The sequence below is a fragment of the Gorilla gorilla genome, chromosome 3 (genome assembly GCF_029281585.2).
Source record: "Gorilla gorilla gorilla isolate KB3781 chromosome 3, NHGRI_mGorGor1-v2.1_pri, whole genome shotgun sequence".
In the NCBI taxonomy this organism is placed as follows: Eukaryota; Metazoa; Chordata; class Mammalia; order Primates; family Hominidae; genus Gorilla; species Gorilla gorilla.
In genome coordinates, this window is record NC_073227.2 from 102,973,270 (window position 1) to 102,990,258 (window position 16,989).

At 44.1% G+C, this 16,989-nt stretch overlaps 1 protein-coding gene across 2 annotated transcripts in view; it reads right to left on the reverse strand.

The window, feature by feature from the left end:
- SCD5 (stearoyl-CoA desaturase 5) overlaps positions 1-16,989 on the reverse strand; it is a 169,560-nt gene that overhangs the window by 63,256 nt on the left and 89,315 nt on the right. For both annotated transcript variants that reach the window (XM_019025844.4, XM_063705369.1), the window contains exon 2: positions 14,960-15,090. In XM_019025844.4, coding sequence (XP_018881389.2) covers positions 14,960-15,090 — 131 coding nt within the window. The remainder of the gene's footprint in view (positions 1-14,959; positions 15,091-16,989) is intronic.

Sequence of the window (16,989 nt, forward strand, 5' to 3'; positions counted from 1 at the left end):
TCTTTTGCTTATCTGTGTATTACTTTTCTTATAAAATCTAAACTTTTCTTCTTCTTGAAAATCAGACAGGTTTCCTTGACTGGACTCATTCTTATCTTTCCCATATTTTATCCTTTAATTTGACCGATATTTACTGACCGGTACACACTAGAAGATAAAGAACAAACAGGACAATTGAGGCTGTCCTCAAAGAGTTTATAGTTTATGGAGGAGACAAATACTAAACATAAAGTAAATGGAGTCAACATAAGCGAAATAATTTTAGACTGGGATTAGAGCTGTGAAGCCAATAAAGGAGCTGAACAAAGGAGGACCTTAATATAGGCAAGGCCATTTGTTTTTTTGTTTGTTTTGTTTTGTTTTTGAGATGGAGTCTCACTCTTGTCATCCAAGCTGGAGTGCAGTGGTGCAATCTTGGCTCACTGCAACCTCTGCCTCCCAGGTTCAAGTGATTTTCCTGCCTCAGCCTCCCGAGTAGCTGGGATTACAGGCACTCACCACCACACCCAGCTAATTTTTGTATTTTTAGTAGAGATGGGGTTTCATCATGTTGGCCAGGCTGGTCTCCAACTCCTGACCTCAAGTGATCCACCTGCCTCGGCCTCCCCAAGTGTTGGGATTACAGCTGTGAGCCACTGCGCCTGGCCAGCAAGGCCATTCTTAACTGGGTCATCTTCAGGTTGAGAGGAGTTGGAGGTGGAAGTGCGGGAGGGAGAGGGGAATTGTCTCAGGTAGAGGGAAGGACTTGGAACAATTGAGGAACTAAGAAAAGGCCATTGTGTAGGTAGCATGGTGCTAGGACAAGCCTGGTATGAGATGAGGTCTAAGACACATTATGCTATAATAAAGAATATATCTGGTCTTTGTGCCTGGTTCTTGGCACAGAGGTTTAAAAACCCTTGGAATTTCCTGATAGGAAATTCCACAACTCTTATCCTAGAGGTGACTTTCATGGGCCCCTAGATAGCCTCAGGATTGGAGCAGATCACCAGAAAGACCAGCCATGTGATTAGAGAGGTGGGCGTCGGCTGCCCAAAATGGCAACACAAATGTTCCGGATAGAAGCAGAGACCTAGATGGGCTTCTGATGCCCTTGCACCAGCTGGTTTCCTAAAGGGAAGCTGGGGCCATGGTCTTTGAACGGGTGGTGCTGTAGATCCCGCAGTGAAGTCACATCCAGAGGACTCAGACTACCGATGGCTTCTCTAGCTAGGTGTGTCTGGTGTTACTGGTGGCTAATATTTTACAGACATTCTTCTGGTTTGGAAGGCATTTTGAGTCACCTCTCTTGTAGCAGAGCATAATCATGTTGTCCATGTTGCTGATGGTGAAACTCTGCCCTGAGATCTACATGGCAAAGGAGCTAAGCATAAAATCCTTGGATCTTCACCACTCCTGGCACTGGAGCAGTTTCCTGGGCTATGTGGAGTGTGTCTTGGCCTTTGCTGGCATGGTAGGTTAGATCAGGACCTGTCCATCGATTGGGGCCTGTTTGTGGAGACTCTGGGCTTCCTGGCTATGCTGACCGACGCCATGATGGACCTGCCCCAGCTCTACTGCAACCACTGCCATGGGTCCTGAGGACATGAGCATCGAGAGCACTCATGAGGACAAGGGCAGTGCCCTCAGGACCACCTACTTCCTGCTGAGAGCTGCCCATGCAGTTCTTGGTCTGCGCCTGCTGCAGGTGCTGGTGGACCTGGCCATCCTGGGGCAGTGCCCTTCACCCACCACCCTGAGAAGCCAGCGCCCCACACAACACACCCCACCATGGCCAAAGCACTTCTGAGCTGACCAGGGAGGAAAAAGATGTGTGACTGCCAGCTGGCGCCTGTTCTCCCTATGTGGGGAGCAGGCATCGCAGCCCCTGAGTGGAGAGGCGGTATCCCATGTCAGGTTCTCCATCAGTGGCTGCGTGCGGCTCTCAGGGCAGCCAGGCCGACACTTGGCTCACCACTGCTGGGGGGGGCCACAGTGGATTTCACACTCAAGGGCTGGGTCTCTGGTGATTTTAAGGTGATGGAAAAGGCAAGTGTCTTTTCCTACTTCCTCTCAAAAACCACCTAGCCTGAACCTGAGATGTGTTCATAAACACACCAGAAGGCAAACTCCAGTCTGCTGAGGAACAGCAGCCCTCAGGAACCTTCTCCAATCTTATTCAAGTCCTGGCCCCACCCTCTCAGGTCTGCCTTGGCCCACAAGCTGGCTTCCCTGGGGGAGAGGCTGAAGCTGGGGATAAGTAGGATCCACGCGCCAGGGGGACCCAGGCAAGCCTTGAGGTTGGGGCTGGGGAAGCGAGGAGGAGACCAGGTATCAGGAGACCCTGCAAATCCTGGGAGCAGAGACTTTGGACTCAGTGTGACCCTGATCAGACACCCTGGTTGGATGGGGGTGGCCTCTTCTAACCAGTGGGGTGGGCACAGAGGGCAGGGCCGGGTTTGCTCTGCTCCCGATTGTAGGGATGCAGTGGCACCTGTGCTCTGGGTTTTCTGGCCAGAGTTGGCATCTCAAGGGTCTGCAGAATGAGTGCCTCCTGATACTTGGCTCCGGTGCCTTTGACCTTGCCCAGCAGTGGGGTCTGGATGCCTAGCTTCTAGGCTGGCCTCTTCCTGGAAGATGCTGGTGTGACATCTCTCATTGCCTGTCCCTATTTCCCTAATTATCCCTCACCAATCTTTAAGCCAATCCCTTCAGTCCTACCACTAAATTATATCTTGAATCTGCACACTTCTCATTTTTACCACCTTTTCTAGTTCAAGATCAACTTTTTTCTAGGCTACTGCAAAAGCCTCCTGAACTGGTGTTCCTGATTCAATGCTTGCCCCTCTCTATATTGTAGCCAGAGAGAGCTTATTGGAAATTACTCTCCAGCAAAATAAATAAATAAATAAATAAATAAATAAATAAATCAGTGGCTTAGCATTATATTTGGAATGAAATCCAACCTCATTATTATGTTCTAAGGGGCTCTGTGTTGGAACACCCCTGGGGTGAGAGGCAAGCCCATGTCCGAGCCTGGCTGGGCATTGTCCAGAGCAAGCTCAGGGGTGTTCCAGCCAGAGCCTCTGGTTCTCTTCGAGTGCTGGGGTCCCCCAGACAGACACAGAGGTCCTCCTGGGTGCGTGGGAAGGCTGAGGGGGCTGAAGGCAGAGCCCGTATAGACACAGCCCTGCCACCTCCCTGAAAAGGACTCCATTTGGGAAGAGTCCTTTTACTCTGGATATTGCACACACCGGCCGGACACAGCTTTGATGCCCATTGTCCAGGATACAGAGGCGGCCTCCAGTCACAAGGGGGAATGAGGACGGCAGGGTGCGTGGCACCCTATGCAGGGTCTGGCTGCTGGGATGGCCCATCTCACACTCTGCTACTGCTGTCCTGGGCTCTTGGGTCCAAGACAACCTCCAGAGCATGGGCAGCAGCCTAGCCGCAGGCGCCTCTGCCACCGTCCTCTGTATACTGTCCACCCAGGCATGTTGGGTCCCACAGTTCTGAGTCTGCTGCCTCTGACTGTGGTGGGAAAAACTGGTCACTCCAAATCTCCGCTCCCCACCTTTTCAGTTTAACACAAGCCCACACCGTGCTTAGCAGCCCTGTGCTGACTCCAGGCCCTGGAGTTCTCAGATGCTTGCCCACGGTTCCCACAGGCGTCATGTTCCCTTCCGCTGGGCGGAGGGGTCACTTCCTGTGCAGATGTTGACGCTGTCAGTGCCGAAGCTCTATGACTTTAGCATTATTTGCTGTGGCCAGTGGGAAAATGTTCAAAGCTGTTTCCACCTCCTGAGTTTTCCTCAGGAAAACTCTTAAGTATTTGAGTGAGGATCTTGTTCTTAGACCTTTGGCCTGTAAGAGGCTTTGAAAATTTTATTTTATTTTTTAACGAAAGAAGATATCTGTGGTGGTAATTGCCTCCAAATTAAAATGTCACCAATTGCATGCACAGTGACTGATGAATGTTTGTACCCCCACCATGTGGCAACTTTGAATCAATAACTCTTTGCAGATCCAGAAAAAAAAAGAAAATCATAAGAAGATAAAATATATTTACTATTCATTAAGTGGAAATGGATCATCATAAAGGTCTTCATCCTTGTCTTCTTCGCATTGAGTAGGCTGAGAGGAGGAGGGGCTGATCTTGCTGTCTCAGAGGTGGTGGAGGCAGAAGAAAATCCATGTATTTAAGTGAAGCTGCGCAGTTCAAACCCATTCTGTTCAAGGGTTAACTGTAATCGTAAGTATAGGACTTTCCTGAGTTCTGCATGTTGTTCTAGTGAATTATCAAACCTAAGGAGATTGTGGAAACCCCCAAACTTATCACTGGTCATTCAGAAGTACAGGTAGCCTGGGGACCCCACTACTGTTCTGCAGCCCTTGCAGCAGGCGTCTGAAGTGGGGACAGCCATGTGGAGCACTCAGCCTTTAACTTGTGGGATCTGATGTTAACCCTGGGTGGTTAGTGTCAGAATTACACTGAAGTACACCAACTTGGGGTGGATACAGAGAACTGGTGTGCAAGGCCCTGATCACGCAGGGCCCCATAGAACATAACAGTGAGGTCCCATAGAACATAACAGTGAGGTTGGATTTCATTCCAAATACAATGCTAAGCCACTGAAATATTTATTTATTTATTTATTTATTTATTTATTTATTTATTTAGCTGGAGAGTCGTTTAATTTCCAATAAGCTCTCTCTGGCTACAATATAGAGAGGGGCAAGCATTGAATCAGAAGACCAGTTCAGGAAGCTTTTGCAGTAGCCTAGGAAAAAAGTTGATCTTGAACTAAAAGGTGGTAAAAATGAGAAGTGTGCAGATTCAAGATGTAGTTTAGTGATAGAACTGAAGGGATTGGCTTAAAAATTGGTGAGGGATAATTAGGGAAATGCAGAAACCATGGGTGATACCCAGACCTCTGGTGGGAAAGCTAGGAGAAGAACAGAAGAACAGTTTCGGGGAGAAGGTAGAGTCACAACTTTGATTTGGGGCATGCTGAGTTTGAGAAGCCTGAGTTAAGACATCCAATAAGAGATGTCACATGAGTAGCCAGATTTGTAACACACTATACCCTGTCAGCTTACTTCTTCAATCTGGGTGATTTTCTAACTATGCTGTGACCTTATACAGTATGTTCTAATCATTCCTCTCTCCCTACCTTTGCTCAGATGTTTTCCCTACCCTCCTCTTCTTCTTTGCCTAGATAAATCCTTTTCATGTGCAGCTCAAATCTCCCCTTCTGCAGTAGGCTTTGTCCAATGATCCTAGCCCATATTCAAATTTATGCAGCCCTAAAAGTCAGTGTGACACTTTTGAGCAATTTAACTCCACGTTGTCTTTTTATAAGAGTCTTTATTGCACACAAGTCTAGCCAGCTCTATCAGATTGTAAGCTCCTCATCCAAGGGCCACTTCTTAGATATTACGTGTGTTCCTCATAAGCACATAGTGGTTTATGCACTTTTAAATGTAATGGTAATTAAACAGCAGATTTACATGAAAAGCTATGAAATATTCAAATGGAAGAAGGTAAAAATAATCAAATGCTTCTGCCTTCTGAAAGAGTTTTTAAAAACAAAGCTAGAAATTTCCATTTGGCATCTGAAACTCAATAAATATTATCATTAATTAAAACTGCTGATTCAATGACTCCTGTAGACATTGTATCTTTGGAGCGTGATAAGGCATTGAGGCAGCATTCCTGAGATAATCCCGTGACGAGAGCGCTGGCTGGCATTAATGGGAATTGGAACAGGATGATTGAAAAGCCTGAACTTTGATAAACAAGGACCAATGATGAAAAACAATTCAATATCTAATAAAGGGGTGGGGAAGAGGCCACTAACAGAAGGCCTCACTGTGTCTGTTAGATCTGTTTCATTTCGTATTTTCATTAATGTCTAGGAACAAGGCTTACACATTTTGTTAATAACATTTCTGATTGGTACTAAATTAGGAGGTGCTGCAGACATCATTGAGGAAAGAGGAATAACACAGATGGATCTAAAGAGGTTAGAAATATGAATAGAAATTATCACAATGAGATTTGATTTCAGAAAAATGCAAATGAAGGCAGCTGGGGGAGAAATCATCCAAAATGCAATATAATCAGTGGGTTGGGAAACCTAGAAAGCAGCAGCATAAGAGTGTCTGGCAGGCTAGAAATGGAATAAAGAATATGCAATGACAATGTGCTGTCTCATCCCACATGGCTGGTGACAGGTACAGGGAGAAATGACTTGTCAAGGAATTGCATTGCAATACAGTCTTCTTCAATGTCCATAAACATTTTTGGAGATGGTCTGGGAAAATAAACAAAATAAGCTCAGACATTTGGGCCTTAGTTTATTCAGCTGTTAGAAAAGAATTAGACTCATGGCTTCTAAGGTTCCCCAATTCTAACCTCCTGTGATCCCAGCTCTAACCTTCTGTGGTTCTAAGACAAAGAAAGGTTGCGAGAAAATACATGATTAAGGAGGTTCGCTGTGTGCAGCACTTCTAAAGATCTTTAGGAAAAGAAGACAGGATGAAACACAAAGCTTGAAAATATGTTTCCAAATAGATTCCCAATTGACAGGACTGCATGCGGAATTCACCTTCAAAACAGTGTCTTTCTTCCAATACAGATGCCGGGCTAAATTAACATAAAATCTGATAGTTATTTGTTTACAAAAATTATCTCTACCATTTCTTTAAATAAAAACTCTTTAAAGTATTGTGGGTTTTTTGGTTTACAAAAATCTAATCGCCTTAAAGTGGTTAGAAATATATCCACTGTACAAAGCAGGTAAGATCTGCATTAAAGAGTTCCCACCGTATCTGGAGATGGTGCTGTGAGAAACAGACTAGCCCTGTTGGTTGGTCTGTTCATCTGTCTAATCACCCTCTTGCTCAGACTGTCACATTTTCATCCCCTTGAGGTTCATTTTCTTAGATGATTTCTCTCATCTCACCTACTTTCACTGACCTAGATCCCCAACAAATAAGCAAGTAAGGCATCTTAGGGGTGGGGAAATTTTATTTTCTACCTTAATAGGTTCATTTTTGTTGGTAGAAAGTATAATTAATCCTGCCAGGTAAGTGCAGAAAGAAAATGCCGTACCCCATGCAGCAGCCTCTGGAAAGTTTCCTGGTTTCCTTTCTCTCTTTCTTGCTCTCTCGCTCACCTGCTAGGCCACCTCCCACCTGCACCACTTTGTCGGAGTATTCCGCATGACAGAAGGGGTTACAATGCAGCATGCATGGAATGACAATGCTTTAATGAATTGATAAATCACCGTCATCATTGCTTAGAGACGACCAAGCTATTTGCTCTTTTCACATGACTTCCAAATGTTCCAAATGTGCCCTGGATGGTGAAATGCTGTGGAAGAAGATAATGTGAGGCATGATGTGCAAATCACCTTCCAAAATCACACCAGGAAAACCTGTCAGGGCATCTGGGTCAGGACCACTTCTGCCGCTGCCTGTTTACATGGAGGAGAAAACCAACAACACCCACCCATCTTGAAAGGAAGAAGGCAAACCTGTTTCTGAGGTGCAGAAGAAAAGTTGTGCATCTGAAGCTTAGGCTCATGGCTAGGAAAGGTGGCAACACTGAAACAGGATTTCTGAAGGGAGACTTAGAACCCACAGAGAGCCACATAAGGTTAAGGATTCCTGAGCTGCACTAAAGTTCTGGTGTTTTGTTCTCTTCTACACAACCGCCACTGCATGCTACTGCTAACAGCATGAGCTGTACTTGAGGGTGCTGCCTCGCACACAAGTCTCCCTCCTTGACATGCACACCCCACAGAGACCCAGCCTTGGGGGATGGTCTATTATCCTGAAACAGGCACAAATTCTTTGGGGTCTCCTGACTGTGGTCTGAGGCTTACTCAAGCCATGCAAATGCATGAGGCCATGTCACTCCCTGCCTAAGACCTGGCAGTGCCTTCCTGTGATATGTAGAACAATATCTGAACTCTGCCTGACAGAGCCTTGCACTGATGTGGCCCCCAACCCCCACTCTGGCCTTGCACTCACATGGATCAGCCACGCTGGCCATCTTTCTGCTCCTTGAACACAGCATCCTCGTTCCTGCTTTTGCTTTGACTCCTCCCTCTGGATGCTCTTCCTCTACCCTCCTCTCCTTCAGGTCTCAGCACTAATGCCACCTCCTCAGCAAGGTCTTCTCTGACCACACTTTGTAAAGATGCCCCACCTTGGGCCTCTATGTGATGTTACTCTGTTTAATTCTTTATATCCTTCTCTCTCTGAATACATTTGTTTGTTCATTTGCTCACATGTTCATTTGCTGTCTCTCCTACTGTAATATACACGTTATGAGGACAGGGACCTTGTCTGTCTTGTTCTCCTGTGCCTAGAAAAATGCTTAACACATGTGTTTGCTGAATGAAAGGATAAATGTGCATTTGGACACTGGGAGAGGCACTAGAGCAGGGGTCTGCAACCCCCGGGCCACGGACTGGTATGAGAATCTAATGATGAATGTTATGTATTTGAATCATCTTAAAACCATCCCCCCACCCTGCCATCTATGGAAAAATTGCCTTCCATGAAACTGGTCCCTAGTGCCATAAAGGCTGAGGACTACTGCATTACAGCACAGCAGTAAGAGGGTAACTTCTGGAGTCCAGATGCTTACATTTAAACCCCTCTTCTGTCACATAAATCCGAATGTCCTTGGATAGGTTACATAACCACTTTTCTGTTTTCTCCCCTATCAAATGAGGAAAATAATAGTACCTACTTTGTAGGGGCATTATCAATGACTTTTTTTTTTTTTTGAGATGGAGTCTTGCTCTGTCGCCCAGGCTGGAGTGCAGTGGCACAATCTCAACTCACTGCAACCTCCACCTCCCAGGTTCAAGCGATTCTCATGTCTCAGCCTCCCAAGCAGCTGGGACTACAGGCACACGCCACCATGTCTGGCTAATTTTGTTTTTTGTTTTTTGGTTTTTTTTTGAGACAGTTTCAGCCTTTTTCCCCAGGCTGGAGTGCAATGGCCCAATGTCTCATGCCTGTAATCCCAGCGCTTTGTTATTTTATTTTATTTTTTTGAGATGGAGTCTCCCTCTGTCACCAGGCTGACGTGCAGTGGCATGATCTCAGCTTACTGCAACCTCCACCTCCCAGGTTCAAGCGATTCTCCTGCCTCAGCCTCCCAAGTAGCTGGGACTACAGGTGCACGCCACCACGCCTGGCTAATTTTTGTATTTTTAGTAGACATGGGGTTTCACCATGTTGGCCAGGATGGTCTCGATCTCTTGACCTCATAATCCACCTGCCTCGGCCTCCCAAAGTGCTGGGATTATAGGCGTGAGCCACTGCACCTGGCCCAATCCCAGCACTTTGGAAGGCCAAAGGCAGGTGGATCACTTGAGGCCAGTAGTTTGAGACCAGCCTGGCCAACACGGTGAAACCTTATCTTTACTAAAAATGCAAAAACAAGCTGGGTTTGGTGGCGCGCACCTGTAATCCCAGCTACTTGGGTGGCTTAGGCATGAGAATCTCTTGAACCTGGGAGGCGGAGGTTGCAGTGAGTCGAGATCACACCCCTGCATTCCAGCATGTGCAACAGAGTGGGACTCCATCTCAAAAAAGATAAAAAAGAAAAAGAAAATATTTAAGTAATAATGGCTGAGAATTTTCCGAATTAATGACAAGCACCAAACCATAGATCCAGGAAACTCAGAAAACTCCAAGCAGGATACATACCAAAAAACCCTACACTTAGGGTTTACACCACTAGGTATTATCATACTTAGGTATTATCATATTCAAACTGCAGAAAATCAAAGACAAAGAGAAAATCTTGAAAGAAGCCAGAGTGGAAAAAATCCCTCCTTACCTATAAAGGAGTGAGGAGAAGAATTATACCAGGTTTCTCTTCAGAAACCAGCAAGCAAGAAGAGAGTGAAATAAAATATTTAAGTGTTGAAAGAGAAAAATCCACCCACCTAGAATTCTGTACTCAGCAAAATTACTCTTCGAAAATGAAGTAGAAATAAAGACTTTCTCAAGCTGGGCGTGGTGCTATGTGCCTATAGTCCTAGCTACTAGGGAGGCTGAGGTGGGAGGGGCGCTTAAGCCCAGGAGTTCAAGGCTGCAGTGAGCCATGATTGCTCCACTGCACTCCAGCCTGGGTGACGGAGTGAGACCCTGTCTCTAAAAAAAAAAAAAAAAAAAAAAGACATTCTCAGACAAACCAAAATTGAGGGAATTTGTCACCAGTATACTTGCCTTGCAAAAAATGGTAAAAGGAGTTCTTCAGAGAGAAGAAAAATTATATCAGAAACCTGGATCTACATAAGTGAAGGTAAAATAGAAACTTTTATTATTCTTATTCTTAATCTAACACGTAACAATTTGTTCAAAATAAGAATAGTAACAATTTGTTTAGTGATTATAGCTTATGGATATGTAAAATGAATGACAACAATGTCATAAAAGACAGAAGGGAGAAATTGGGAATACACTGTTAGAAGGTCCTTGTGCTACTGCAGGTACTATTACGAAGTGGTACAGTGTTATTTGAAAGTGGGTTTCGATTAGTTGTAAATGCATATTGCAAATTCTAGGGCAATCCATAAAAATTTTTTTTTTTTTTTTTTTTTTTTTGAGACGGAGTCTTGCTTTGTCGCCCAGGCTGGAGTGCAGTGGCGCGATCTCGGCTCACTGCAAGCTCCACCTCCCGGGTTCACGCCATTCTCCTGCCTCAGCCTCCCGAGTAGCTGGGACTACAGGCGCCCACTACCACGCCCGGCTAATTTTTTGTATTTTTAGTAGAGACGGGGTTTCACCGTGTTAGCCAGGATGGTCTCGATCTCCTGACCTCATGATCCGCCCGCCTCGGCCTCCCAAAGTGCTGGGATTACAGGCGTGAGCCACCGCGCCCGGCCCATAAAAATTTTTAAAAAGAAGTATAATTCATATGTTAAGAGAGGAGAGAAAATAGACTTATACAAAATGGTCCATTAAAACCACATAAAAATAGAAAAAGAGTAGAATACACAAATAAAAAGTAAGAAAAAGCAGCAAATGGAAAACAGAAACTTGGTAGATATTGATCCAACTATATCAATAATTGGTAACTTGGTAGGTATTAGTCCAACTATATCAATAATTACTTTCAGTGTGAATGGTCTAAATATACCAGTTAAAAGACAGACTGTCAGAGAGCATTAAAAAAAAAAAGACTAAACTCTATGTTGTTTAGAAATCATGCTGTAGGACAGCACATAAGAGTATCCAATGGGTGGCCTGAATCAGGACAGTGGGGTTTCAGTCTGTCTATCCATTAATTAGCTGTGTGAACTTCGAGAAGTCACTGGTATTCTCTGTTTACTCCTCTGTAAAATATGAGAATTTAAGCTAAATCCCTGTAGTTCTCTTCCAGCTCTCAATCCAATGCCTCATTACCATGACTTGATGAGGAAATATGAGCCACGAGGCAGTGGGCTGAAGCATCTAGTAGGTGCTTTTGGTTGGACTGGGTCTGTGAGAGACCCAGATGTAGCCAGCAGAAGCAGATGCATGAGCGTGACAGCACAAATCCGAATCCTGGCTCTTGCTTGTGAAAACTTAACTCTTGGAGAACAGGCATCTCTCACCTGGGTCCATCTTTGACTTGGAGCAAATTATAAGGAAGTTGCAAGCAGTCTTTAGGTTGACTTCACCCTACTGGCAAGGAAGGAGGATAGACCATAGAGGAACCCAGGAGATCTTTGCTGAATACAAGCGTTCAGGTTCAGAGGGGACAGAGGATTTTATAGCTCCTTATCAGGCATTCCTGCCCCATCATCATCTTTTTTTTTTTTTTTTTTTTTTTTTTTTTTTGTGAGATGGAGTCTCACTCTGTCACCCAGGCTGGAGTGCAGTGGTGTGATCTCATCTCACTGCAACCTCTGCCTCCCGAATTCAAGTGATTCTCCTGTCTCAGCCTCTCAAGTAGCTGGGACTACAGGCATGCACCACCATGCCCGGCTAATTTTCGTATTTTTAGTAGAGACGGGGTTTTGCCATGTTGGCCAGGCTGCTCTCGAACTCCTGATCTCAGGTGATCCACTCGCCTCGGCCTCCCAAAGTGCTGGGATTACAGGTATGAGCCACCACGCCCAGCCCATCATCATTTTTTTAGACTAAAAGTATCTCCACCTTTCCTACTATTGCCTCTCAGCCCCATACATACATCTTCTATAGAAGAAAAAGAAAAGGAGTTTAAAATGTTTAAGTCTCAACGTTAAGAACACTGTTCTTAATGCTCAAGGTCTTGTTTGTAGCATCTAGCAAAAGCCCTGCTGATCCCAAACAGAGACAGCTATGGCATGACTTGTCCATTTTGGCCAATGGCATGACCATTCCGGTGAAGGAGAGAAGAGAGAGAATCTTTGAAACTATCTTTAAAAACCCATGGATTATCAAAGGGAAACTAAATCAATGACTGCATTAAGTCAGGGTTGTAAGTCACCATCCTACACTGGCAGATCATAGCATTTTTTCACTTCCCCAGGTTGTTCTCCTCATAGGGTTAAGTGGTTTAAATAAATTGTTCTAGACACTGACTAGTTCTAGTTCTGTTCTAGTTCTCTCCCACTGACACAGTGCTGCATGTTATGGAAACTGGCCCTAATCTGATCTTACAGAGGTACCTTCCACCTAGGTCTAAGTGACATTGTTATAAAACCCCAGGCCCATGAAACACTGAAATTTCCACTGGGAAACTTTGGGGATTCTAATATCCTAATAGACGGAAAAGCTCCATGAAGGCGAGGCTTATGACTCTTTGCTCATTGTTATTCTCACTGTGCCTTCTCAGTGCCTGACACATAGTAGGTGCTCAATAAGCATTTGTTGAATGAATTTTAAAAATCCACTACAAATGTGGGCCTTGAAAAAGTATGCATAGTTCAAATTTGATGGTTTCTAAAACTACATTTTAAAGCTGTTCATTTATTTTTTTATTTACCTAACAATCATTAATTGTTTTCTATATGACAGACATTAGCATACAGAAACCAATTAAACAATATATCAATTCTCATAAAAGAGAAGCGGAGAACAATATTCACCGAGTGCTACTATAAGCTTGGTACTTTTTATTCATTATTTTATCTTCCCAGCAACTCTGTGAGGCAAATATTATTATCCTCTCCTTGCAGATAAAGGAACTGATACTTGCAGAAAGGCTCACATCTAGCAAATGGCAGAGCCAAGAATTTATTCTAGGACCTGGGTACTTCCATCTACAGTGTATTTTCTCCCTAAAATAAATGTAAAATCACAGTCTAATATTCTGTTATGTGGTGTTTTGTTAAGAAAACTTAGGTTTTCAAATTTTGAGTTATAAACAAGTAGTTTCATGAGAAAAAAAAAATCAGAGTTTTAGGCTTCAGCTACAAGTTATTTATCTTGGAAAAAAAGTCCAATAATAGAAATGTTTTATAACTACATGAGTGTGTCATTGGAGGCTATAAAGAAAGAATTGCTTGAACACAAGAAATGAAAATTATCAAGTTAGGTCCTCAACATCATCTAAGACCTAAGTCAATTATTATCTTGAAAGCACAACACTGAAATAAGATGGTTGAAGTCAAAATAAAGTGCAGCATAGTTCACACTGCCAGTGGTGAACAAATGAACATGGAACCAGGAAGCTGCCAACTGCTCCCTTATGCTTAATAGCTTATTTCCTAGGACCTCAGTACTAATACCTGATGTGCTTGAATTACAAGCAGTATATATACACACCACCAATTGTGTTTCCTAATTGACCTATTGTGTTATGTCCTATTTACCTTATGAAAAGTCAAACTGTGTGAGAGATGCCTAAAATAAGGAAATGAATTCTGAGCTACAAGAGCACTTAGTGAAATATTCCGCATCAGGTTGTCTCGTAGGAGTGGAAGGCCCATGGCAGAGGTGGCCACATGAGCTGTGTGTCTGAGGGCCACAGGGAAGCTCCTGGGTCACCCGTCTCCCTGGACTCTAGAGCACTTTTCGCAATCACCATTCCTTCCCAATGAGTGAAAATGCATGGGGCCTGGAATCATCTACACTCATAATATGGGCAGAAATTTTGAAAACAAGTTGTTCTCACTCAGATTAGGAATTGGGAAAACAGAGATCCATGACCAAACCAAAAGTACCCAAGGAAAGTACCCAAGGAGGTGGGGAATGGTCTAGGACTGGAATAGTCTTAAAGAATATGGCCCAATCCTAGTGCAGTGATGACCGTCTCTTACATTTTTATAGCTCCCTGCAGTTTTCATTGATTTTATAACAACCCTGAGAATGAAGTTTTGTTCTTATTTTTACAGATAAAGAAACTGAAGTTGAGGAAGTGATTCACAGCTAGCACCCATCAGAGTAAAATCCCTGCGTCTTCAAACTTCAGATGGAATAGTCTTTCCACCATGACCTCGCAGGACAACCTCGGGACTAGGTGTTGTAAGAGCAATGACTTGGAGTCAGGCTGGCCTGCATTTGCCTAGCCCTGAATGTACTGCTTTTTAGGCATATGATTTGGGCAGGTTCTTTAACCTCACTGAACCTCATTCTCCTCATCTGTAAAATGGGACACATGTAACATCCAGCTCACAGGGCTACTGTGCGGATCAAATACTATATGCATACCAGTGTGCTTATCACAGAACTTGGCCCCTGGTTAGGGCTGGACAAATGTTGAGGCTTTCAGGGTATGTTCACAGCATGGGCTCTGGATAGAGGAGTCTCCTTTCCCCTCAGTAGTTCAGCATGCCTTAGGACACAGAACCCCCCCAGGGGACATTTTACTGTATCTAAAAGCTACAAAGAGATAAAAACTTGGGACAGACTGGGCATGCTTGGGGCCTGAACACTGAGTCTAGGACAGGGGTGGAGGGGTGTCAGCCCATCTTTCCCCTCCTCCCATACTGCCATCTGCACTGGGTCTCCCAACACAGAGAGGACCCTCCATCCTCACCTGGAAAGCCATGGAGTTGGCGACAGCCAGAAATATCCTCAGAGGCAGCTTGGCCCTGTAGGACCTGTGGCTCCACAAGCGATGGGCACCAGCTGTCACACCCAGAGCGGCCAGGAGGAAGCAGAAGTAGGCTGCAAGACACAAGCAGGGACAACGTCAACAATGGTCCCTGAGCTTTCAAACATCCCCCATGCTTTTTCTCTCCTGAACAGGGACACACGTGAAATGGTGTCAGGGGAGAAATCTGCAACATGAAGAATCAATAACTTGAGAGGAGGCAGCCTTTTTATTGATTTGTAGCATCCCAGTACCATGCATAAGCAGAGAACTTTCTTCAGCAAACTTTGACCTTTGAATATCTTTCCCTACAGCAAATCTTTTATTTGCTAATGTTTCTTGCCAGTCTTGATGCAAAGTCACAACCATGTCAATGTACATTTGCAATTCAATTTCACACATACACTCTCGGCAGGGCGGAGATTGAGCTCTACCTCACCTCTTAATTGGCACCCATGACACGGTGAGTGTCATGTGAAGAGCATATTTCTAAGTGGCAGTGCCCATTATTGGTATCAATAAACATATTTAAAGACAGCACAATATTACATCTTCCAGAAGTGTTTGACTGATCTTGATCTCAATCTATATTTATTTGGTTCTAAAAACAAGATTTACCCTTAACTCTTAAGAATAAACGGTCCCTGAATACATGTGGTTTTCATGAACATGACAAATCATTCCTCACTTGAAAGGTTAAAAGCAAAACACAAACAACAATCTGCCCACAAATCACAGAAAGCTGCAGTAAATAAAAAGCTCTGGCCTCCTTTGTTATTGTAATTTAAACTTGGTCATGAGTCCATGAAATGGACAGTCATTTTCCTTGTCATCCCTGGCCTTCTTATCTCTATTAACATTTTTTTTTTCAACTAGCAAGTAGTCAGGGAACAAGTAAAATCTAGAATGGAAAAATTCAATGTGATTCTATTTTGTCAGTAGGCTGGACCTTGGGTGCAATAAAATTAATTCCAAGACTCCATGAAAAACATTGCCTAAAAAAGGATCACTCTAATCCACATTTCCCAGTCAGACCTTTACCACAGACATTGTCTTGTCCTTTTGGGAATCTCCAATAATTTAGGGATCACTTGCATGGTTGTCTGTCTATTCCTATGGCACCAACAATGGTTCACAGCAGCGCCTGTACTGTGCACTAGTGGCTGTCGGTTTCCCATGGTCCTTCTTCTAACAACTGGAATTTGGCCATGTGACCTGGCCCTGGCCTAGTATACTGCCCTGTCTTCCCAGACATGAGAATAAACACCTGAGCCAATCCTTTTCCCTCTTCTGGCTCAAAGCCTAAGCTGGGGTTTACCAAAGATTACATATTACCAAGCTGAGAAAACCTGATTACAATAGCAAATCTTGAGGCCAAGAAAGTGAGACATGAAGACAATGAAGATGCCCACAAGAGCTAAACCTGCCTTGAGCCACTGGTTGCTGACCTAGGAGCTCTGTCATTCTTCTTTTGATCCTGGGAGCCTCCACAGTGTGTCCTAGTTACCAGAGCCAACAGACTTCATTTTCTTGCTTAATCTAGCTTGCACTGGATTTCTGATGCTTAAATTCTGCTGAAGCTCTTGGGAGGAAACCAACCCTCTGGTCGTGACCCAAATGAGGAAAAACCACAAAAAGCCTGGGCTGAATGTGAGGATTCATGGGCTGTCCCATTAACAGGATTCAGTTTTCCTATTTTGACAGTGCTAATTCTCTGTTCTTAATTTCTCTTCTATGATCCTTGTGGAGACTCATATTCAAACAAGTGTTCAGATGGATGCTTACTAGCTGCATCTGAGGTAATGAAATATTCAGACAAAGAACTTGTGACTTTGAGGAGATAAAAGGAGTAATGGGTAATGCCAAATACTTTACCAAGTAGCTCATACCTCACAGAGAAAGGTGCTAAATCAATAGAAACCAGAATCACAAGATGACAGAATTATAAGCAACAAACAAGTATGGCAGTCTGG